The 26,426-nt window shown below is 42.4% G+C and overlaps 1 protein-coding gene across 1 annotated transcript in view; it reads left to right on the top strand.

Moving 5' to 3' along the window:
• The window catches only part of LOC111261312 (uncharacterized), a 330,101-nt gene that overhangs the window by 30,849 nt on the left and 272,826 nt on the right, over positions 1–26,426 (top strand). Inside the window, exons 2-5 of the mRNA XM_086968641.1 lie at positions 6,973–7,045; positions 7,275–7,506; positions 9,901–10,023; positions 10,245–10,378. Of these exons, the coding sequence (XP_086824767.1) occupies positions 7,460–7,506; positions 9,901–10,023; positions 10,245–10,378 (304 nt within the window). The 5' untranslated portion in view covers positions 6,973–7,045; positions 7,275–7,459. The remainder of the gene's footprint in view (positions 1–6,972; positions 7,046–7,274; positions 7,507–9,900; positions 10,024–10,244; positions 10,379–26,426) is intronic.

The raw sequence follows: 26,426 nt of genomic DNA, 5'->3' as shown, positions 1-26,426 counted from the left end.
ATTTTAACTACGTAGAGTTTTTACCCGAATTAACTAGTGTGCACGTAATAAAGTGCGCTAACGAAGACTCTAACTCGTAATCTTTCACGAAAGTCACACAGGCTAGATTTACATTATTATGAGATTGCGAGTAATCAAGCGCTAATTTTGTATTTTATCTTCTTCACAACATTTGAGTGAAGATGTACTGCTAAACACTGAAACTCAGTGACAACACCTACTGTAAATCTTCTACAGCCCCTATGGGAGAGATCCCTTGATATTACCTACCTGGCCCAACCAGGCAGCCCCCGGGGCCGATTTATCTCAATATACAACCCATAAACCAGCTCCCTTTAGCTACCGTTTCTTTCCTAGCCAACCACCTGTCGCCCAAGCAGTAACCTGCAGAGGAACTGATGCCTCTCAGCTTACCAACTTGCGGGCCAGCTCTTGAAATTCTACGCGGAAACGCGATGCTCCGAATGCTCACGAAACCTATGAACACAGGGCGGGCAAATTCGAAGTATACTACCCGAGCCCCAAATCGTATCACCCTGCCGAGTGTTTCGATAGTGAGACCGGGAAAATCCTTGCTTACGGTTGTTGGCAAGTAGATGGGTAAACTGCGCCAAAAATCAACATGTAAATACTTATCGCAGATACATTCTTAAGTAAGCGAAGACAGGCTGAGGTGTTCCGGTGTGTCTTCACTTCCTGCGAGTGTCATGGTGAATCGTGTCATGCACTACAGCATGTTCAAAGGAAGATGAACGCTTCAGCTTACAGACAGCCCAACAAACGTGATGTGGATCACATCAGGGCGCTCTTTCAATGTTCTCGTAGACGAATTTCAATTTATTTCGTATACTGTCCGCGATCCTTCTGTCGCCATTTTCGTGAAGTTACCGTCTCCAGTAGGCACAGGTTCGTAGGGGCTCCAGCCTCACATTGAATTCAGGTTTCATCCAGCATAGCATAGCATACAACGAACTACAATGTAATATCGATTCAGCATACCCTTTTGGACGCATACAGCGGTGATGTTGAATTTGTTTTACGGGCCTTTTTTTATTTTATTGATCATTTGATCCTACTAGAATACAGCGAGGATTAAAAAATATTGATCGTTGTGTGTAATACATAGACAGGCTACGACAATTGGGCAGCGCAACTACCTCGTGGATCGGAGTTATTCATTACAGGTTATGTAAGAGAAGGCATAAAGGGAAATGGGTTTCGGGGCGGTGACGGTGATTTCAATGGAGATTATACTCGTGTCTCTTCTATGCGTTCTCTGTGGAGATTTGCCTCTTAGACGTTTTGGGATTCTGCTCGGGCAAAAGATTAAGTTTTAGGTTGTGCCCTATCGATAGCTTCTTGCCCGCGTCATAACTTTGAGCACGTTAACTCCTGATAGTTGACTGAATAAAGGAAGGACAGTACAGGCCCTGCTTAGTATGATTCTGCTATGAAATGACAGGGGATAACTTTTCGGTGAAAGAAAGGACCAGCTGTTGGGTGAAATTGGAGCCGCATTGAAGGTTTCAGTTAAGTGAGCAACAAATTCGCTTGATCCTTGTAGCGTGAAAATAGAATCGTTTCAGACAAAAGTTACCGCCTATACTGCATAGCGCACCTTACGCTAAGACGACGAATTTGGTCCATAAACATAATTTTAACCGTACGGCTTGATGCTTGGACTATTCAATGTTTTATGTATTTTTCCTCGAACATTTTTTTTTGTGAAAACCTGGCAGGTAGACGTATTGGTAAATGGTTAATCACATTGAAAGACCTATTTGTTCTGGGTTGCTCTGAATGATATTGGTCTATGAGAGGTATACAAATGGGTAAACTCGAGGTTCATTCAAATTAGTGACCCTATTTAGCTGATCTCGAATAAATTGAACGACATAATTAATCCTAAATTTCATGCTTAGCCTAGTGCATTAACTATAAAATAGTATTTATAGTCGAATTAAGTTCTACGCATATAACTTTACGGGGGCTGAAAATAGCTCCGTCCAATTAATCGGTTCTAGGAATTAGCGCAGCTTCACGGTGCAAGTGGCGTCTAAATAAATCTCTATAAAAACGCGTTTCCCTGCGTTCTGTCTTTCGCGTCCAGGTACAATCTTGGGCAGTCTTTCACTTCAATAGGAAAACCGGCTAACTTCTAAACCAAGAAATCGCAGACCTAAGGGCAATTAAGAGATCTGATCGAGTCTCCCCACCCGTAAGTCTAAGATCAAGAGCTCGGATATTCAAATACACACTCCAAGTTAACCCCGTGTCCTCTGCCACTGGTAAAACCAATCTTTTTGCCCGGTACCGCCTGACACGTCGCCCTAGAGTAGTTCACTTCTTGGAAAAGTGCGGTTGAATGCCATTTTCAACAAGCCCCGTCTAATTCGGACTAAAAACAATCAGAGATAGGGGTAAAGTATAGAAAAAAGGAAACATAAAAACAATCGCACAAGGCGTTTTTACCTCTAGATTTTGTATATGTGGAGCTCATTGGAGACCTAGGAAAAAGTGGAACAGAATACCCTGATGAAAGCAGAAGCCGATAGTATTACAAATATTTGATCGAACCTTATCGATAGGCGACTAGGTTGTGATCGGAAGTACGTTATTTAATTTATGATATTTAATTTTTTTTTTTTATTAGCCACTGATACGAGTTTTTCTCATCAAAACATATATATCGGAATTTGTGGTTAGGCAAGCAGTCTGCATGTCTTGTAAGATTAACATTTGTACATATACCATTAGCTGTTGTATAGCAATAAGTCATTTGCAAAGAGAAGACATTGGTAGGCGCTTTCAAAGCTTCTAGTAAAACCAGAGGCTAAACGACTGACACGTACCGAGGGCTTAACGTTAGACAGAGCATAGAAAAGGTGCTACTAAGCTCTTAGCTGAACTCTAGTAGTAAAAACAAGTAGAAGGTTCATTTGTATTCCCTCGGGTACTGTCTCAAAGAGCTGCTCCGTATTCTGAATATTATTAGTCCGATGGATATAATACCTTAGCTTCTCTATTATTCAGTACTGATATGGTAAACTGAGTGTTGCAAGAAAACAGGCCATTGATTATCTTTACAAACTAGATGTGATACAAGAATGCTTCTATTTACGGATGACAGAATATTTTAATTGGTACTATCATGAATTTTAAATCGTCAATCTGCGCCTATCATGAATTTGTATCAGCCTTACGTTTTCTCATGTGCCTATAAGCACGCTCTTGATTAGTGCTATACTAATCTATTTTCTAAAGAACCATTAGGCATGGCTGTACAACAACTATGGATGTTAAGTAATGTTTTTATCTGCTGCCGGGAATGTTGGATAGCGCGGAGAATACCTGGAGCAGTCGATTCGGTACGTGATTGAAGCAGACTATCGTGTGTTTTGCAGCTTCAGAACGTCTAGAGGGTTTCTACAACAGTTTAGACATTATGCAAAAGCTGTGCGCTTCTTTAAAAGTGATCCTATTTATTGATTGACGTCTACTAGTCTATACTTAGCGGTAAGTAGAACTGGCAAACTCAACTAAGCCCGAATGTGGCTCTCACATATCACACGTTATACTCTCAACGCTAACGCGGCACTGATGTGATTAGTGGTACTGATAGGGCCACCGTCAAATAACGTATAGGCCTTTTGTCGTCATTTGGCCCTGATGGTCCCTGCTTGAATAATGCATGCCACTCGTGCCTTTGCCAAAAGCGCCTCTTCCTGGGGCGTAAGAAGCAAAGTTGTGTCCCTAAAAAGCCCCGGTCGCTGGTTCTGACCGGTCGACAGGCCGCGAGACTTTGGCCCCCATTGGGGAGGCGAGACGCTTAAAAGCAGCTCGTTGACTTTCACACTTGAGGTGTAAGCACGTCACATAATACGAGTGTCGAGGTCGCAGGCTTTGTTGCAGAAGACACCTTTATCCCTTTTTACTTTAGCTTCGTAGTCTAACAAGCTCTCTCTCTCTCTCTCTCTCTCCCCTCTCTCTCTCTCTCTCTCTCTCTCTCTGCTAATAGAGTAAATCGGCGAATTTCACCGATCGCTTTGACCCCTTGAGCTTGACATGCACGACTAGTGATATTTCATTGATCATCAAGCCCTAGTGAAGTGGTAAGAAAAATAAGCTTAGTTAAAAAAAGAGAATATAATATCACCGCATTCGTAGTTGTGACCGAAAGGCCGAATCAATATATTCGTAAATTATTTATTAGCCAAACTAAAATATTCACTTTTTTGTTTTATAGAACGCTCAAACTTGACTTGCAATCAGTTTCTACCCCTTGCTATTTACGACATGGCTAAAAGAGAAGATATTTTCATCACGTTTAATGATATATAACCATTGTGTATCCAGAAATCAGTCGAGTTCATTTCACTGAGGGCATGGTTTGTACTGCCATTCTCAGATAGTGGGTATTCAACAGATACGCCACTATTTGAGGCGAAGCACTCAGAACAAAGCAAAGTGGTAATCCAGACACAGGATCCTGAACGTAAATAATGAATAGCGTGGTTTTTCTATATATATATATATATATATTCCGTAAGTCAATATTGACGTAAATGTATCATCAAAAATAATCTGTAGATCTCGTTTAATCTTTAGGAGTTGGCGTATTAAACGAGATTCGCTTTTCTAAGCCATCGAACTGGATGGGTGGTCCTGCTGAGGAACTGTCTTTTGATAACATTGGAACCGCCGTATGGTACACGACATACGGTGTTACTCCAAGTGATTGGTATGCTTCGAACGCTGTCTCGTAACTGTCATGCACGTAGCATCGCACTCTTGCTATTATCTTTTTTCTTTCTTTTTCTATAAATGCTTTTCTAAGCAAATTATCAAGTGACTTCGTTCGTATCGTACCCGATACAGAGATCGAATAAATAAAATGTTTTCCTATCTGTTTTCTCAAATCTGTGGGTTCTTTTTGTTGGTTTTAAAATTGCCGCATCGTAAGGCAGCATGCAGTTTCCTGCATGTAGACACAGACCTGTTTTTTTTTAAATTAATATGGCATCTACCTTTTGCGCGTACAATTAGCTTGCTAGGGTTATGTCTAGACTGGCTCTTTGCTTGCTAAAACGAAAAACGTTAGGCGTGCGACCGTCGCATGCAACATCAGAACCCAGTTTAAACGTAATATCATCAACGTAAATGCTGTGTACTAATACATACTTTAGGTTTTTGCTTCCCAGCGTCAGTTTTCAAGCCAGACGCGATCGTTCGATGAGCCAAGCTTACCTACAGACTTTTAGCTTTAGTCAATTGCTGTCGTCGACTCATTATTGGCTCTCCGCACTTCCGGGCCTTTATATGTTCAGGTGTGTGGATGTGATAAACTAAGAATCCTCTACACAAATAAATCTATGAAGATGAAACGGGAGGCTTCTTTTTCGCTTATGGTCAAAGATCCAGTTCAGCTCGGTTTCGGGCCGCAGTAAACCCTTGTTTCACTTTCTTTCCTGCTTAATCTTCCAATACAGATGGTGGAAGTATGGTTGTAATGATGGGTGCGAACATGTGACACCCAGAAGTGGACCGCCACATGAAAGGGTCGACGTAGATAGACAGTTGTGCGTTTCTAGAACATCACCGACTGTCCAGAATGGGTTGTTCTATCCCTATCCATTCGCCCCCACTGTTGACGAAGTGTGATTAGAACTAACAGATTTTGGGCACTCGGGTTAAACCTAGGCTCGTACTAATCTCCGCTCTGAGTATCGACGACATTTTGCTAGATACGACTAGGAGGTAGCAGTGGTTCCATGATAAGTCATTACATGAAACAGGAATCAGCATAGATCTGTTCTCCTGTGGATAATATTTAGTAGTTGTAGTTATGCTAGAAGGTATACTCATAGTTTCAACTGACTGAGCTCATCCACCGTACACAAGACATGGCTAATGCGCATACATATGATCGTCACAATTTTCAAACAAAGGAGTCAAAATAGAACCGCGTATAGGATCTAGTTTAACACTTCTTGCTCCGCAGTCGAAGCATTCAGATCGTGTAAAGCCGATAGAAGGTCTAGATTATCAGTTAGGGTTTTTTTTTTTTTTTCATTTACGGACGTATTTTATTGGTTTTTAGTGCGTTTGTGTATTGGTGTACGCGTGTTTCTGCGTGATCGTCAATGGTTGTGTTGATGGCGATAATATTTCTTACCATTACCAGTACGTTGGTGTCCGGAGGTGATAACTCTACTAACGTGCAAACAAGTTCCTAACTTCTGATCAGTGAACAGGACAAAAAATGACAGAACGCTCGCTGATGACTTTTCTGTGCGGCTGCTACTGAACGGAGCAGCGCGGGTGTACAGTTTTGCATTTGACTATCTCGCTTAAACAAAATCTGTGAGTAGTCAAAGATATCATATGGAGCGTTTCTATATGATGTCGCCAGTTGTCATAACCGACATTTTGCAGAGGCTGTTGAGAATATTAAGAGAAGATAAAGAGAAGAAAGAATATAAAGAGAGATAATTCTAATAAACTATGTTAATCTTGTCGAATTTGAAGTTGAATAAAGAGAACTTAAAGCGATTTTCCTGCGCAGAGTTCAACCTCGATTTAAAGTACGATGGAAGCATAACGGGAGACATATTGCTTAATTTTAACAGGGAATGTTAGTATACTATTGATTTGATAACGCACCGTCGGCTAAGAGGACTGTGCAGCAGGTGCGCCTGATACTTAATGAATTCCTTGTATATTCATTTGATGCATGGATCAGATACAGAAGGTTTAAAAGTACTTCTTTTCATAACATAATTAAGTTAGGAAAATGAGCCAAAGCTGATATGTATAGACATGGAGAGAACGGGACGTTTCTGTTTCAACAAAAAAATATTTTTAACCATTTCACTTGGCAGGAAAAAATAGCTAAATAGCGCATCCCACGAAAACGTTGATTCAGCTTATAGACAAACTAATAGAGTATGATTTCTATTTGTGTATTTTCAGTTGGACAATATTAGAGCGTGTCTCGATCTCCTCCAACAACTTGGAGTTGATGTTGACGGCATTTCGCCTCACGGTAAGTTGTTCTTAAAAAAAAATTTATTGTTCTAGCAATTTCATAGATAAATTTGTTATCATTTATAATTGAAATCTACCAAATGGGCTGTTGTGGAAATATATACGGAGGTCTTTTGACGTTTTTCTTTTCGTAAAGTAAGATCATCAGTACAAATCGCGTTGTACACATTGTTTTTTTCGCGACAAATGTTATTTATTACATTCTCGCTTGACCAAAAATGTTGCAGATATCCACGAAGGCCACACAAAGCCAATCCTGAGCTTGTTCTTCGGTCTGAGCCGTTTCAAGCAGACCCACAAACAGGCACTCAAGATTTCGGCAGGCTTTACCATAGCTCCAAACGCTTTATCACCAGGAACAGTTCCGTCTATAAGTTCTTCGTCCTCGAGTTTGACAACTTCCAATGAAAAAATGGTCGCTGCTGATCTGCTATCTCCGCCGACGGAGATTCAGTCCAGGTCAATATTTCTCTGTCGTTTACATTTGCTGGATAAACATAGGACAGATTTATCACCACTTATTAATCAACACTTATTAATTGTGATAATGTTTACATTAGTGCGCTCCTTATCATGCATACTGTGTAATCTGTTCGAAATAGGCAGTACATTAAAACTTTTAGGTTTGTCTATATAACAACGTATTCATAGTACCGTTGATGATAGGGCTGGGCAGTCTTCAGGTAAATGATTTGAAGTGAATGTCTTCGTGCATTTCGAAAGAGAACGCCCATACGCTTCAGTAGATACGATGTGAGTTTTTCCATTCGAAGTAAAAGTAGTTGATTGAACTTTTTCCACTAAACTGTATTGCAATCGTTTACGTGCATATAGTATTTATCTATTTTTTACAACTGCCACATCAACAGAAAGGATGCCAAATACTAACGAATCGAGACTGAGTGTACTGCGAACCAAATGTGATTCGATAAGTTACATTTAAACAACCTCGCAATAGCACTCGCAAATCTTAGTGCAAGGGTATAATAATGCCGGCATAATAGTGCCGGCATAATTCACAGACCCCGGGACTTTCCTGCTTTATAACATATGCCAACAAACATGTCATGAAGCATCTTCAAGGCAGACCGAACGCCCGCCCACTCGCTTGCATCATTTTTCTGTATTTAACTTTAGTCCTGAACTTCGGCAGTGTTTAGAAAATGGACCATAGCTAAATTCGATAGAAGTCCTTTTTATCGGTGCATAGGCAATATATGAAACTAAAGCGAGAGTCAGTGAGCAATCACTCAACAGCGCTACAATTCGAATAGAAACTTCTGTGATTCTGCCTCGCATTAAGCGTGTAGAGATCTAACTCACTACACATAAACCTAATGATGAATATCACGTAACATCTTTATGTTTTTTTTAACTATTTGGCGCATGGATGGCTCAGGAAAATGAAGGCAAACGATTTAGGGCAAAGTGCAAGTGCTGTTTGTGTAACATCAATAAAACTTTACGTGAAATCGTTAGAATGATTTTTTTCGGTTAACTTCGCTTAGATTCACCGCGTGGCGCCACCTGGTTTTCTTAGTTGGAATCCACTTTTTCGTCGAGGAAATTTTGTTTTACGCGGTCCGACCAGGGGGCGCTGCGGTAGACAAATAGCCAAGGCCTGCGAATTATGCCGGCCTATACCTTTGCAGTAAGAATTGCGAGTGCCGTCGTGATATTTTATATAGAAAAAACTTGAGATGATGCATTCGTTAACTGAACACTGTTTACATAATATATGTTGGTTAATACTTAGAACATAAATTTGACTGATAGCGTTTAGTGTAGCTAAGGAGATCAAAAATACCTAGGAGATTTTATACTAATTTACTGATGGGTACCAGCAGCGATTTTTTTAAAATGCAGTTATACCTTTTTATACAGAAAATCGATCGTGTATATTGTCTTCTATAGAAATCCGCACCGCAAAGAAGGGTTGCTTTTCATGGAAGCAATATGACTGAAAAAACTTCGTTCATAAAAACGACATAGAAAAGGCCGATTTTTGGCATTCACATTTTTGGGTACCACTTTAAACGGAATTGATATATATATATAGTTGTGTGTGTGTAGTTCATTATCATAATAACATTATCTTCCAAATATGGTTCTAATTTTGTCAAACGCATCAAACCGATTAGATAAGGGGCATTTGACATGAAGTGAAGCGTGTTTTGAAGAAGGCGTGACAGGCGTCAAGTGTTCGAAGGTGGATGCCGTTGGCTGCCTGCCGCACTGGCAGTTTCAATCCGAGAAGCCCAATGGAAGAAAAGTTGAGCATAGTCCCGAACCACTAACGAAAAACAACACACATTAAACAAAATTAGTTAGCTAGATGTTACGCCCTCGAATACGTTACCCTTGCACTTATCTATTATGACTTACCGATACGTTTGCCTAACGAAACTAAAGCGTATCAATCGCTGTAAAACAGAAACTTGCTTATATAATATATTATTAAAAATGTGCTTGTGTGTCTATTTTTTTTACCGCTCATTATGTGCGAGCTGATATGTGTATTATGACACAATATTATAATACGCTCATAGTAACATAATGCCTTCTCTCAGGCGAGCTCATTAGCAGTGCGGTTTTCTAGCATTTCGATATTTACCCTATATTGAAAGTGTTTTTGTGGACCAATTTCATAGGCGCCCATTGATACATTACATCTCAACGTTAAAACACGTAACTGAACTCGAGGATAAAACAAACAATAGCTTTAACTATAGCACCTGGTCAGCATATATTTGAGGCATTAGGCTGTATTGAAACAGTGGGATTATGGCGTACTGCATATAGGTTTAGCAGTTATACAATCGGTTTAATGTGTGCTCATCGGCTTTGTTGTAGGTTGCCGACGTTGACCACTGGGCTGGCCCGAGTCTCGTTTCTTGATCGGCCTGGTTCGACCTCGTCCGTGCCTCGAAGGTATTCCGCACACCCCGTCCTATTGCAGGATAACAGCAATCCAAGGTTTGTGGCTGCGATCATTTACAAGCCTTCTAATAAACTAGTACGAGTATGTTCTTTACGCGGTTAGAGATGAACATCATTTTTTTGTTAGGAAATAATAATAAATTTATTCAGCTTACGTTAGTCCATCGAAAAGGGGACAAATTTGTAAAAATATTTATCACGTAGGTCTAGTGTTGTACGGGCCTAATGTCCTGTGTTGTCCTCTTACCTTTAATTAGATCGCATCACACCCTTGGACATTCAGGCCACGTGAAGAACCACTCTAGTAATGGCCACACTGCTACCTCAGGCAATAACAGTCTTAATCGACACCAAACGTCTCATCAACATCCGCAGCATCGCATCAGTCCAGGTTAGTCTTTCACGCGGATACCTTTAGTTCGGCGTATTTTTCATATCTGCTATTTTTCTTCAAAGCTGCCTACTGATATGGTACGGTATTTTGCGCTTGGGAGAGTGGACATCCCTAAGCTATCGACAATTACTAGGCATTGGACTACCTTCAGTCGCAGCGAATTCGTCGTAGGTTGGGCTACTCCCAATGGACATGGCCACTGGGAAGGAGCTACGATTACTTTCCGTAGTGGACCTTCTACGTAAATACTCACACGGCTTACCACGGAAATATAGCTTTACTATAAGCCTACGATATAACCTAATGCAGTCTCTTCCGATCCAAAATGTTGGGACATTAAAGTTGAAACATTTAGCTAAGAACACCTTAGCTTAGGGAATATACTATTGATCACATTGTTGATAACATAGATCGTTTTTAGACCATCGTGATGCCAATGAGAAGGTTTGTCTGCGTTTTGCATAGGGAAGGTAATGAAAGTAATTTTACTGTTTATCAGTTGCACTATGAACCGAAACAATTATTTGGATGAATACGATAACAACTGTAGACAAATCACAGTTTTTGTTGGGAAATAGGCGAGAATCACCTAGCTCCTGGCCTGTGCAACTGAGGCAAATATAACATTTTTCCTGTATTTTATAACGCTAAATGCTTAATACCAATGAACCGGACCAAACTTCGCAGATGTCCAGATCTGTGCAGATATTCAGAGTAAAATGACTGACGAAGTTTTCGAAGTAAAATGTGTCAAATATTTGATTTGTTTTAATTTTCATCGTAAAGGAACACACAGAGGAAAACGTTTTCGAAAACAGCCGACGCAACTGCTACTGCCTACCACTAAAAGGTGCGTGGGGGAGAAGTAGCTTTCTGTGGCGGACGTTTCTGCTCGAAAAGGGGAGCTCTAGACTTTCTTTTCCGTTTGTGACGGACCGTAGGCATAGTTTTCCGTGAAGCTGAAAACTTTACCGGCGTAGCGTACATTGCAGCCATTTACGTAGTGTTAAATGCAGTACTATGTTCCCAGAAGTTTAGACTAGACAGCCCTGTGGGAAAGGAAAATCCAAGGGGCAAGCGAGCCCGGCTAATAAATAATGGCCACGCCGCACCGACTGCCAATTCACCCATCGTCTGATTTGCCGGCGCCCCGTACTTGTGAAACCCAGTTCAGAATTAAGTCAACAGCCTAGTTGCCTTTGTTGCTATCGCCGTCAGAACTTCGGTAACTACTGTGAACATCGTGGCCAACGAATTTAGACCGAAGTAAAGATAGGTGTCGTTCCCCATTCTATTGCTATCTAAATGAAAGCCTTTAAACAATAACGGTCACAACGAACGTCGTAACAATGAACAAGAATGATGGCAGATATTTGTTGGTAAAGTTCGCGAGCAACAAATATATCTGTGTAACTCGCATAAATACATTCCGCAGGCAAAAGTGAATTTTAGCACATAACAAAGGACATCTCTACGTAGCCAGACAACGGAGACACATTTTGCGCAATTGAAAAATGAAGAGGACAATTGTGTCTCGTAACTATGTCGACTTGCCTTAGAACTTCTGGTAGTGCTACCAGTGACGATAACATCGTATTGTGTCGCACTTGCGGAATCAGTAATGGACAATACGTCTAGAACGAAGGACAGTTGTGCTGAGAACCTTCGACGACAAAGCTCATCTGATGAAGTCAGATAGTTCGAGCTCAAGAAAACTTTAAGTTTTACGAAAATATATATGAAGACTATAATAATGATGTTGCACATAGTGCAATAAGACAACAACGGAATACAACCTAGGTATTCAATTTTCATTTTGATATCAACATCGACAAATACCGAGTATACAGAAAAACAAATAGACTGTTTCTTAGTGTAGTACTCATAATGGCATTGAATCTTTATCTCTTTAGTACTTTTCGATTTGCTCAAGAAACTACTTTTATTTGTTACAAGTAAACGGAACCGGTGCTAAGCGTTGCTGACAATCAGCGAAACATGTCTACACCTGATTCCGCATCTAGACGTTGTTACACGCCCCTGATGTTCGTAAGAAAGTACGTTATCATTGCGGTGTCACAAAACCAACTTCATCCGTTAATTTTTTTTTTTTCTTATAATTCCAAAATGTCTAAATTCTAATTTCAATTGAACTAGTTACTATTGAACCATTTTCCCTGTACGTAAAAATAAACATATTTTATATTTTACGGGTTTTTATAAGTCTGCTGTTTCAAATCGGGACGCAACGTATTTCGCGCTACAGGAGTATTTCTTTTGTGTCATTGACTAAGAACGCTGGAGATATTTGTAAGCTCAACACGTATAATACTACAGCTCTTCATTTGCAGGTTGGACGCGGGTTAAAATCTTCAAATCCAAGCAGATATCCGATAGATCGCCAATTTTTTTAGACAACCGTTATCTGAGGTTGGGCAGGCATTAATAATGGACGCATTTTCTAAGCATCAAGGTCGTTAGCACCTTCTAAGGTCAGCCAACCAACCATCCTGCTTGAAGAAGTACGCTCGACATAAAAAAATGGCATGATGAAAAGTTTGCAAAACCTATAATAGGTTCGTCTTTATGGTAGCGACAGTTCCCGATAGCGGCAGTGAATCGTTTGCATGCTCAACGATAAAGATAGCGATACTTTATTCTTAGCAAGTTCCGTGGTCACGTCTCCATAGTTTAGGCCTTCTAGGCGCCTTGGCCGATTCTTCCTCGATGTTTATCCTGCGCCCAACGGACTAAGCGGTCAGTCGGTAGAGATAGAGGGTCTAATGTGATTCGTTTGTCAATGTATCGATTCGTCGTCCTGACGATGCACCAATCGTTCGTCCTTTTGTCGCATAAGACTCTTTGTTTTTGCAGGCGAGCCTACGCTGGCTCACATCTTCAACAGGCCTGTGTCCATATGAGGCCCATGCCCGAACCGATCTAGTAGTACTTAGCCAGTCGTTGAAACTAGAGTGTAGCTTGATATAGCATCAATAATGGTAACACGCTGTTGTTTTTCTCGAAATTGAGTTGCAGCTATATTTCTGTAGATGTGAGTTCTGCTATTTTTTCACTGCGTTATTTGCTATTTTGTAATAATTAAGCTTATCTCCTATAAGCACTCTGGCATCTTGAAGATTGAGCTAAATACATAGACTGTGATTCCCCAGCAGTAAAGCGTTCTCATATCTGAAAAAGCTTAGAAACGTGAGTAGTCGTTAGATACCAAGTGCATTGATACGTTTTAATTCTTGAATAGAGTTAAATAATCAGACCGTTTAGCTATCTAATAACAATACCACGCAAAAATTGAGTCAAGCTGCTAGATGGCTGTGACTATAACATCCTAATATACGTTAACACCACCTTAAAACTATTCGTTGGTTATCATTTAATTTAAAGGACGTTTAGTGAAAATAGGTTGGTCAGTCAGTCAGTCAGTCAGTCTCTCTCTATTTTCGTCTATAGCAGGACTCAATTTCGTCCAACACAGGTATGCATCATTAAACGAGATAGGAAAAGCAAGTGCAGGCTAAAACTACACGGCTACATATACATGGATATATATACCCGGCTTGAATCCCAAAGCCGTCGCCAACTTCAACACTTGGCGAACGCAGTACTTTGCACTCTTGCCACAGAAAAAGGTGGCGTGCTTCATCTCGACCCAGCGCCTAGCTTTTAGTCCGTATACTGACGATATCTAGTGATGCTGCGCTTATACAGTGCTAACGAACAAAGTCCGATTTATTGTGACTGCATTGGGTTGTTCGGACACTTCCTCGGCTCCTGTTCGTCTATTGTAATGGTTCAAGTCTGTTTTCGAGTGTCCACTTGCTGAGTAACGGCAGCATCGGCGGAAGCATCAATACAAGCACCATCAACAGTTTCGGTTCGTTCTTGCTCGAATCGACCCGGGTTATCTTAGTGCTAGTGACCAGCTGCATGTGTGCGTGTTTGTACGTAGTCGTGGCTTGCGTCTTGTCGGTAACGAGGCTATGCGTGGCTTGCCATCCTCAGACAAGATCAGCTTAGAGCATCCCCTTGTCTCGACCACCGCATATGATCGGGAATGATTTATGAGCTCGCCGCGTACGTACACTGCACAACCAGCGCTGGGCTCGAAAACCCTATGGGACATTGCCCACGAGTTGGGGCAGCAGGGAGGGAGGTCGCCACTGTCTATGTGCCTAACCTCAGTTTCTACAGCACAGCCCAGCAGTAGTAGTAGTAGTAATAGTACTCTAAGCCTGTCGCTGAGACCAGCAAGGCTAGGTTATACGCTAGGTCGTGCGGCTTCAGTGCAGTTAGAGCTCCGTTTTGACACTGTATCAAGTCTAATAGGATAGTCCATATATGAATTAATCTGAGAAAACGAGAGAAACGGTAGGAGTTGGGAGCTAACTGAACACTTGATGGTATTCATTCGCCCGTTCGTACACGCTGTGCCGCCTGTACACAGGTACATGCGCTAACTATGCTATAAATAGGGTAACAGCTAGACCACCGCATTTGCTTGATCGCAATTTTAAGTCTAACAAATGCGTTTATTTTTGGAGTCATCAATAATTTAAATTGAAATTTAGTTATTCCCCGCGCTTAATAAATAGGTATTACATTTCTAAATGTTGTTAGTGCTAGCTAACTACATCATCGTTCACTTCTGTGTAGTCTCTCTATGCAGAAAACGATCCCCTTCGGCGTTCCAATATCCCCTCAGTACTTTTTTGCTATTGTTTCTGGTACCGCTAACTGGCTACCGCTGGTTTCATGGTACCGCTAACTGCCGTCGCCGTCGTTGCTGTTACGCTAAGACCACTGTTCTAAAAGAAGACCAAACTTGAATAACGCTGTCATGCATTCTTGGGTAAGGGCGCACCCCTTACTACCTGCCAGTCTGGCTATTTAACCCTCGCAGTCTTTGCAAGTGCCGCTTCATCGTTCACGTCGTCTGCCTGTTACTTAAGCTTTTATTAAGTATCGACGAAAGAGTAGGAACAGGCTGCGAAGACAGCTTTGTTTTGGATTTAAGCGACATGATTTATTGCCTTGCAGGAGCAAGAGCACATCGGAAGACTGCTGTAGAGTTGGCAACGAGGCACTTTTAGTTGGGGGCGTGAAGAGAGGGAACTTGTCAGAAGGGAAGAAACCCTCTACTGCAAAGCTACTGCTGTCCGCATGCTTCTAGGGACACACGGTCAGACGACGACTGGGGGAGCGTAAATTGAGCGACACTTTCCGAAAAGCAACATTAATGCGACAATTTGTTTTTAAGAGCTATGGTTTTCATTATAGATGTAAAATGGCATGTATGCAAAGAAAAATATCTGTTGTGGTTGAGGTTACTAGAAAAACAATCATATAGTACTTACGGAGCGGATGAAATTAAATTTTAGTTGTACTGGAAAATGCCATTCAGTTTGATCTAATCTGATAGTAATTTAGAATAAAAAGGTGCCATAATCTTACAAAAAGAAAATGCAGGTTGAATAGGTTGATTCAAGTTAGTAGTATATATTAACTATGATTTAAAGATTTTCCTATCGTCGTTAGTTTTCACGCTCCGTGTAGTGCTTTTATTTGCGTCTGCTGAGTTACCTCCTAACGCAACTTGTTAACGACGAATATTTGACGACTTGAGAGCTTCGTATGTGATCACTATGCTTTTTTCTATTGTAGGACAAACTTAGTGTCTGCTATTGATTAGTGCGTGCTGCAACATTATCACCTTTCAGTAAGTGCTATTGTACCTAGATCTGTGAATTTATTAAATATACTGTCTCAATACATATGTCATAGATCAGCACCAAAAATGACAGGAATTTTTGAAGCGATTTCGCGCACGATGCACTGTTACCTCGAGCCGTTTCCAGGTGTCTTCAATCGGCTTCTTTCCTGCCATCCAGACAACATTTGCCGGGACACTTTAAGAAACTTTTCTTCTTCGCCTTCGCAATTCTGCCGCCTGCTGAAGAGGCAGAAAGCATATAGCAGGTGTTTCTTCTTCCGCCTTTATCTAGCAGTTATCTTGCAGGCTACGTATAGGTATGCGTATAGCCAGCAAGGCGAAACCTGCTTTGCGTTCTATTCTCGTTGAAAGCCGTTCCTGATGGTGATAGTGCCGTCTATTCCGCCGCCTTCATTGCCGCCGCCGCCGCCGCAAATCCACGTCTGTCGGCCTAAGCGAAGTTTATATTCGGTGTGAAGTACACTTAAGTTTTATTGCGTCTTCCCTCCTCTACTTCGTCATACGGACACACACAAACCTCATGGTTTTCTTCATCCTGATGGAGACTCCAGCCCAGCGTCACTGTGCGTTGGCAGCCTGTGAAGTGAAGCGTTTTCCCTTCGCCTTGATGGCATGAGTCGCCATCACGAGTGTGGCGGCCACCACCCAACCCATCTTAGAGATCTGATGTTGATCGCAGCAATCGACTTCGGCAAAATTCGTGTACTGCCAGTCAGCGTGGTCCATGATTATGTGCGTTTGTGTTTAGGTGTGTTTATACATAAACGTACCCGTTAGACGCTATAGAATTCATTGCATTTAGCAGTATTCGAAGGATGGGCCAGGCAGCGATACGGTCGTATTGCGCTTAAAATTTGTGCGCCTTTAACTATACAATTGATGTCAGCTTAGACTGTTAGACGACATAGCAGAAAACCTAATGCAGAACTGCCGCAACACATATAATATTGCATAAATTCTGCGAATACATATATATATATATATATATATATATATAGATGCATGCGGTATCATTGGTTCCCCCCGTGTCATTGCGTTTTTCCTACGGGATGTGGATTCACGCGCGGAGATAATATATGGGACAGACTGTTTATAGGCATATGGGCGAAAGAAAGCTTTATAGGAGAAGCGGTCAATTTGAACGAGATGGCGGAATATCTCGTTTTGGTCCGAAATGGTCGATGCGTGCAAAGTCGTTGGTAAAGCTTTGCGATGAAACTTTTCGTTGTTTCACCTGCGACTACTGATTTGCTTAAGCAATGTTTCTGCCCCTCATTGCCGTGCTCCTTACGAAGTTATCGTATTTGAAGCGTTGCCCAAGCCGCTTCGCCCCTTTCCCCCCCGATAGTAACGGCTGTGGGAAACCAGTATATTTTCATTTTGTCTCCAGTAGCTATGAGAAGGACTGCGAAAAGTTTATGAACGGAACTGAAAGTTTGAAGATAGCGTCACCAGATTCGTCATCAAATGCATCGAGTGACGAAAAGATCCACTTCGGAATCACTGATGAACGAGTAGTCTAACAGTTGCATTTTCGCATACTATCAGCATACCGCCAAAAGCAGCCTTAAATTTGTACGCTCGTTTACCATCGGCAGCTTTAGGGGGTTAAGGACGAGAAAAACGACGAAGGGCTTTCGGAGCTCATGCCTATGGTGGTATATTTTGAGTTTATGTTAACTTCTCGATTTACGAACTCCACCATCGAATCATAGACTTTTGGACTATTAGTATCCTCTTTGACGATATAGTATTTCGATGTGCTCAGTAGTAATGCGAGCAGTATATTGCAGAAGTGCTTTTAGAGAGAGAAAGTTGTAATGAAATTTCGTGATATAGCACTGATTACGTAGAAATTAAATAATGTAGCTCTCTTATTTATGTTCAATCGTGTACTTGATACGTATTCAAACTTCAGAGAAACTATTCTGGCATAATTATAGTGCGTTATAGTAAGCTTAGCCGATTCTATAATGTTGTTGCCATGTAAATGTTATAACTGGTGTTTTTTATTTTTCGGTAAAAGAAGCTAATTATTATTATCCGAGGTGATACTATTAAAACATAGTCAAATATTTAGTCATCATGTCAAAACCTAAAACTTTCTTAATGACAAATAGTATATAATTTGAACGTCTGAGTAACTAGACCGCTTCCATCTGCAAATAAATTTCGCCTTCCACATGCCGTGTAGATAGTGTGACTCTGAGCTCGGCCTGTGCACCCGTAACGCAATAACGATCGCCGGTAGCGAAGTAACCGCATACAAACGTTTGGAGCCGTTCTAGCATTTCGGAACCGGCGGGGTTATGACAGTGACGCCATTACTGAACAGTGCAGACTCGCCTATACCCCAATAACGAAATTAAACCTCATTAACTGCTATTACTTAGGCGATTGCCGCCTTCAGTACCCTGAAATGGATGCTCTAAATAATCGTCGCTAAGGAACGCTAGCTCTCTTCTTAGACAGAGTACTTGAATGATTGACTTTTTCAGAGCCCTCTTCAGAAACGGCAGTTCGCATTAGTCTGTTCAAAGTTAAAAATTGAACTTATAAAGTCTTGTATCTAAAAGATGGAAAAACATCAGTCATCATCCTAGTTTGATCCATATAACATGCTATATATATATATATATATATATATATATATATATACAATGTCGTTTAATTAGCTAAACAGTAACTGGATGTTTGTGTAAATGCATATTGTATCAGATCAACTATATCAACGCGTCTAAATTCAGTCGTTGTCATGCTTTCAGTGTGACCTATGCGTGTGGGTCTCAGCTTGTTGATTGCTCAACACCGTAAGATTAGCAGACTGTTGTCCGCTTTGCATGAGAACAAACAGATGAAACAATAAGCCACCTAATAGGTGCTCAATCTGAGACTTCAATGTATCCCATTATACTGAAAGAACGTCCTCCAACAGCTAAACAAAAATATGAAAACACAAAGCCCCTAAACAAAAAGTGAGGTTTGAATCAAAGGAAACTTCTAAACGATCAGAAAATGTTAGTTTGTATTTTTGACAAGTAGGTTTACAGTTGACGATCAAATAAAAAGACAAGTAGAAATGGCCAAGATGAAGCATAATGCAGAGAAAATGTTATGCGGATGACCCTGGAAGCAAACCTCCATCGTCATGGCGAGCCGGTAAGCACTATTTGGTGAAACAGTTACCCCCTAGCTCTGTCGGGTCACCAAACGTACAAAACGATCAATTATATTATGCTGTACGTACAGCTATAGAAAAACTCTCGGGCTGATCTTACGCCAGTATAATCACAGACAGGATACATGAACCTAGAACATCCTCAACACCTGGCATTTCAGCTAGTCCTAGTTCGTACTTGACGAATTACTGATGCGTTGGCCAACACTTACTTAAATAGCATATATAGCATAGGTACAGAGCATAAGCAGACCCATCCGAGCCCTGACGAAGACGAGGTCTTCTGTTGTGCCAGAGTACAGATACACACACATCCGCAGTGGCCCCGTTTTTTTAGCCGTCCGAATATGCGACCGCTGTCTTTAATCACGAGAGCAGTTGTGCACTAGGGTGCTTAGGCGCTAACGAAGTAGAACGAGCGCAGGAAACTAAGAAAAGTACTGCGAAGAAGCGAGTCAAAGAACGAGCGAGGGAAACAAAATGAAAGCACTCACTGCCACCTGGCGCGCAGGCCACCTTCGGGGCCAGTTTTGCCTACTACGAAAACCATCATCAACAACAGCAAGGACTACTAACAGGCTACTTGAAGAAATTTTTCCTGCATTTACCCACTTTCCAGCAGCGAGTGAATCGGCAAGCTATTTTGCCGAGCGTGCGTTAAGTTCACTATTGACATTAGTCCATTACATCGCAATTCAAATTCTTCGTTGGATAATATTCCTTCAACTTTCTAATGTATATACATAACGTTTTATTTCAAGCACAGGCTAGAGAGATATTACACAAATTCGTGCAGTGAAGATGCATCTATTCACGCATCACGAGAAGATCACCGCCTGGTAGAACAGGTTTAAACCTGTCACACCATAGCGCACCTGTAGAGAAAAATGTATAAAACTAGAGTGTATATGTTACATATTGCATGCGAACTTGTAAAATCCTGTTGTCTAATATGAGCGGCTGATTCGCAAGAGAAGTGTCTAGGCTTAGGTGGACGCTTCGCTGTATAATGGTTATTGCCCCATACTAGCAAATTCCGCCCACCCTCACATTCAGGCATAGCGAGGACCGTCTTAAGGCTGTTTGGTTAGTTAGCCGGCTGGTCGCAGTTCAAAAGGTTGTTCTTCCGGGAAGTCTCCTCGCTGTCGTTGGAGAGCCGTTCACGTAATGATGCGCTTATTTAACTCAAACAGAAGCAGACCATTTCGTTGACTACAGGTACCGCCCAACGCCTGTCTCATATGCTATATTCAGTTGCGCGCGCGACATTCGCGTTGCTAACGTAACTTAAATTGTTCCATTTAAATGACCGTCGGCAGTCGTTTAAATTATAGTTGGGACACAGTAACCTCGATAAGCACCGCGCTGTACCCGCACCTAGGAAGCCCAGCGAGTACACTGCGCCTGTAGGATTTGAGGATAATATTGAAGCTAGTGAAGCCTAAGAGAAGAAATATGTCTCTATGAAGCCTGTTACGGTTGAACAATCATACACCCCGCAGAGACATGTGCCGCTACCTACATATAAGGAACTATGAAAACCTTCATCATTGTGTTATTTTCCTATGACTATCGTTTGAACCGCAAACTTACATAAAGGCCATATCGAACGTTCGCCGTATGTGTACACACGAGACCGTACGCGTCATGTCGATTGTCCACATGCGAAATGTTAACTGACTCGAGAGCTGAAGAGTCGGCAGCATGTAACTTCGCAAACTTGTCATAGCTTCTACTGTAATAACTTACAGGGAAGATACTTGTATTGCTAGGCGTACATATATGTATGTATTTGAAACGCTAGTCTCTTAGTTTTTGGTAATGGCGCACAAAGATCAATACCGATATAGAAAGAAACATTCAAAGTTTGCTCAGTACGCATTCAAATTAATATCGATTACATTCACTTTACGTTTGAACGAAGTAGACAGTCATCGTTATAGATTCGATCCTCACTGCATAGGATTTTGAGGTTATGCATTTCTAGGCTTCGGTTACATTAAACCCTGATGAGATCTGTTCTGAAAACGAAGACACACATTCGTAATATGTTACCCATAACGAGCATAGTCATGGACTACCAGACTATACATATCGCCTTGTTTTGCTTTATTTATTTACTAATTATTTTTGAGTGAATGTTGATTCTCTTTCAATTTTTATACATCCACCTGTTGTCAAAAGTAGCACGAGCGGTCAAATGGCGCATGTACTACTTAACGCGCTGGATATATGGAGTTTCTTCAGAGAAATAATATCGAAAGAACAGGAGGGGTGGTAGGCCTGTTCACCTTTATCCTCACGGGAAGAGGGCAGACGGAAAGAAGGAGCTGAGAACGGAAGAGAAAACGCAGAGTTGTAGTGTTATATGGGCGTTGCTCTCTGGCTAAAACCTGAAGGAGTTGATAAATACCAAAACTGTGGAAGGTACTATGAATGAAGGAACCTGAAGCTGCTACTGGACAACCTTCTGGTGTGAGCCTTACACCACTGTACCTGCATCCCGCAAGCAAAAAGGTAGCAGTGGCAGGAGTGTTCCGAGCTAGTGACTCTGTAAGACGACGGGCAAGACTTGAGGCGGGCGAACGACGACTAGACGGGCAAGTATGCAGGTAGACAGTGATGTATTATAGAGTGGCCAGCAAGCCCTGGCGCTGACGGCCTTACTTTCATACGCACTTACTCGCTACTTCTCAACTTGGAGAGCAAAAGAGAGAAGATTAGACGAAACGGGAAAGGGAGATCTATAGTGTAGTTTGGTCGAAGATACTATCAAACCGAAGCCTCCTCTCGTGTCCCATGTGACCTAGGGCACAACAGCAGCCAAAATGACCCTCGTCTTATGCTATCGTCGGCTACCTTTCCTTGTGAAAAGGACATGATCGCGAAGAACAAGGAGAGAGCTATACCGTGCACCGATACGAGGAAACAAGCAAGACGCACGCTCATAATATGCTGCGAAGAAATAGAAGCACACAAGAAAGGGAATGCATATGGTGGCTAATGCTGGTAGTAATAACAGTAGCAGGATGGTGGGCAAAGAACTCTTTTGCAGAAACGACCAAGGAAAGGGACGGGCACAAGTCCGATGCCCCTCGAATGCTGCTCGTGGTAGGCAATGCGTGCAGAATACAGGTCTCTGGCTGGTCTATAGCATGCCATGTATTCTAGGCTAACATGCATGCATTACTTAGTAATTACAGTTTATTTGTTGACTGTATACTTTTCCCTGCTGCCCTAGTCGAGTTGCTTATGGCTCGTAGGATTCTACCGGGCTTGCTGATCGGGGCTTGTAAATTATAAAGCGAATTCTCGACTCCCGGTGTAATTCCCATCTATTCGACACAGCTGTAAAGTTTGCCTCGAGTTTGAATCAAAAAATAAGCTGCAAAAAGTAAAGAAAGTTTCGAAAACGGTTGAAATGAACTCAAAAGTGTATTTAAATAAGCAGACGATCGTGAGACAGCACAAAGTGATCCAAACTAGTAGGCTTACCGATTGAAACCTGGTAGGACAAACGCCAATCGAAATAGCATTTTACCTTAAATTTGCACAACTATAATCATTGTTATTTTGTTTTTTATATTTGTACTTGTTGTTATTAGGTGTAAAAAAAGCCGTTAGCGTTTTTGGTTATCAGAACCCTGACCTACAAAAGTATTATTAGAAAAATGTCGCATAATGCCAAACGGAAAGTACTCCATTCACTCTTTAAAAGAGAGCGCTCCACCATGGTTGCATATAGCTAGGACATTTAGTTTTACGAAATGTTTTATATCATAGTGTTTTTATGTTACTGTGATGCTTTGTAACGAGGAACGGCGTTTCTCTGCAAGGTGTTGTCCGCCAATTTATTAGGCAAGTATGTACCGTCCTGGACCTGAGTGCCCGGTTGTGCGTGTTCACACAGATGGACGGCCACGTGCTATGGTATTCGCACGTTGGATGCTCTGGCTCTCTAGGAGCACTGTAGTTGTGTGAACGACAAGAGTCAGAGATTCCCCACGAGGTCCGAATTCCAACAACATTTGGGTCGCCAGTCTCACCAGTAAACGGCATTCATTGCCTGGCCTTTTCGTGCTTACACAAATCCCTGAGCTAAACGAACAGACACACATCTCGCTCATGTTCACACGCGCACATCCGTTTATTCCGTCAGATTATTCTACGGATGGTAGCGTGCAAGGCGGCACGGCCTCTTCGAGATACTCGAGCGTTGCCAGAGTGTTGACAAGCCTTGACGTGTCCTGCTTTGCCTTTCGTTTTGATTTCCTTAATAAAGCGAAGAAGCGGAGAGAAGTGGCCCGAAATACGGAATCAAGTTGAGCCCGTTACCCACGCAACAGCAACCGTCTACCATACACTACTAACTCTAGGCGATGGTTGCAAGCTTCTGTTAGATGGTTCTTCCGCTTTTGTTGTCTGTCTTCAGACCAACCATCCATCTCTTTTGTTGTCATTACTGGGAATAGAATAGGTCGCTGTCCTTCTTGCTGTTTCTCGTTTGCGGCCAGTATCTAGGTTTTGAGCTTTAGGACGCCCGACGAAGGCGCGTGCGTGGGAGTCGGGAGTCGCTTGTAGTCCGTGGCGGTGTGGGCGGTTACATATGAGAGCTTTGACACCACCTGATAGACAAGCAGCTCAGACTGACCCTCTTTGCCAATGCGAGCATGTGCAAGCACTGTATATGTCTAGCTAAAGCTATCTGACTGTCTCGCAGCATTCATTCTCACCCAACCAAAGGCGACTCAACATCGAGGTGGTAGGAATGCCGTTACCTTAGTCTCTCCTCACTCGCTCACTTTCTGCGAGCGTAACGCTTCTTTTCCTTTCCCTGATAAAGCGTGGCTGGCGCGTTGATGGCGGTGTTTTGGGACAAGATGGTGTCGCAAAGCGGGCCGTGACGGTAACAAGATGCACGCGGCGTAATATTTCACGAGCTAGACGATCCGCGCTACCATAGTCATGGCGTTAGCGGCCATTTTCTTCTTCTTGGGGGAATCCGAGACTGACTGTCCTCAGATCGCGTGGGCATGCTCCCATGCTAGGAAACGGCCACCTTTGGGAGGCAAATGAAAGCGATTGCCTCTGTGCAAAAGCAGCAGCAAGGCTCACCCCACCTGCCTAGGTCTGTCTAGGACAGGGTCGGATCGACATATAAAAGACGGAGACGACAACAGATCTCGCTGGTGGATATTTCTCTGCTTCCACCAGGAAACCATTATCGCTTTACTGGATAATGATCGTCTTCGCTAAGCTTCTTAAGGAATGAATATAAGAAGTAGCCATTTTGGTACGTATAATATAGTTTGAAAATAACCCGTTGCGGGGGTGCCATAGTGTCATCTATTTTTAGCTTTTTTACAACATGCGTATGTTTTAGGTTTTCTCAAGAGAAACACGTAATATCGCGACTTAGTTAATAAATAATAATTGTTCCATTTCTTACATTGAAACGGAATAAAACAATTTGGTAGATACTCGAATTGTAGACCAAACCATAAATAACTTGAGCACAAATGTAAGTCGACTGTGACACTTCGATAAAATAGCGGTAGCTGTATTTGGCTGGACATTCTGAGACTAAACTACTGTAAAATAGAGGACCATTCAACAACCAGGAAATAATTTTGCTAAATACGTGCGGCAGAGTTCATTTGATCCAGTATAACAGAAACGGACGTCTGTTCTGTGTATCACCTTTTAAGAGGGCTACGCCCTCGTTTCCAGCAACGCCTTTATTTTGCCTTTAATTCAGCCAGCTGTGCCCTCTCCCCGTAAAGCTCTATATGACATTGTCGAGGATTCCTGCAAGTCGCTGTTTCTTATGAGGCTGGCGTTTCCTTGTTGGCAGGTTTACCCTGGATCCTAATGAAATACCCACACAACCGCGACCCATCCCGCCTCACCCTACACAGTGGAGCGCAGAAGGGGCAATCAGATGCTTACAGGGGCAGAAGTGGTGTGCTTCAGTGTTGGTCGGTGTTAACCCGGGAGTGGTTCTCCATTTTAAGTTGACCGTGGTTGAAACACCTTTACTCAGCAGTAGCATCCGTTCTCCGGAGAGTAGCTTCCTTGCTCCTTCGCCGTCGTGGTCTGGCCGCCTCTACACCTTGCGTTGGTTGCTATTCAGAGTCGCTTACCGCTTGTCTGGACCGCTCAGATGCACCGAAGCAACTCCGTGGTATCACCAGCGGAGATCAGCATAGCAAGGTTTCTCCCTTAAGATTCTTACAGTCCATCCACCAACAAACCCCAGCACAATCTAAACTCTGCCCTGCAACGAGCCTTCATAGCATTTGCAAGCATCCAGAATCTTTTCTACTATTGCATCTCATATCATAGTACGATTTAGCTATAATCACCTATGTTACTCCAGGCCTGCTGCTATCCTGCGAGCCACAAGGCACCTGCCTGTCGACCTAGACTAAGAGAACCGCTTTCCTGGTTGCTTCTGATTCAGCATTGCTCGCCCTCTCTCTTACTGGCCTGGGTTCTTCTTCGGGTTCTCTCATTTGGGTACACCCCACCCGCCGCACAGGTTACCGATCTACTTCTAGCCAACCTACACTTTGCTTCTTCTACTACAAGCTTACATTAGGCATAGGTTAGGTGGCGATACCTACGTACCTCCAGGAATCTCTTTTCTTGACGCTCTCGTTCTTCCGATGTGACTAAGTATCGTCTGCTCTCGGTGCGACAACCCATAGTACTCAATATGGCGGCAGCAAACTAGGAAACTATAGCCCTTAAAGCTGCTAGTCCTCTCTAAGAATTCCTAGCAACATTGAAAGAAGTCAAAAGCTTCGCGGCTTGCCCTGTCACAGCCCCATGCATGGCTGGTAGGACATGGCAGCTAACGGTGTAGTTGCTGATCTGGCACTAGCTGGTATCTCCCCTAAACGAACCAGCAATGACAACCATTGATGGTGGCAACCATAAGTTATAATTTGGACAACAGTTCCGACGCCACCTCTGCCAGCCCAACCCCGCTCTGTCGTGCCTTGATTCCTTGTGCTCCCTTGCCTTCATAGCGCCGAGTCCTTCTCCTTACCGCTCTTCGTCTCTTACCTTGCGTCTTGCCCGATCAACATACACACATACGACGCTAATGCTGT

The sequence above is a fragment of the Varroa jacobsoni genome, unplaced genomic scaffold (assembly GCF_002532875.2).
Source record: "Varroa jacobsoni isolate VJ856 unplaced genomic scaffold, vjacob_1.0 scaffold_545, whole genome shotgun sequence".
In the NCBI taxonomy this organism is placed as follows: domain Eukaryota; kingdom Metazoa; phylum Arthropoda; class Arachnida; order Mesostigmata; family Varroidae; genus Varroa; species Varroa jacobsoni.
This window is presented reverse-complemented; position numbering and strand designations above follow the sequence as displayed.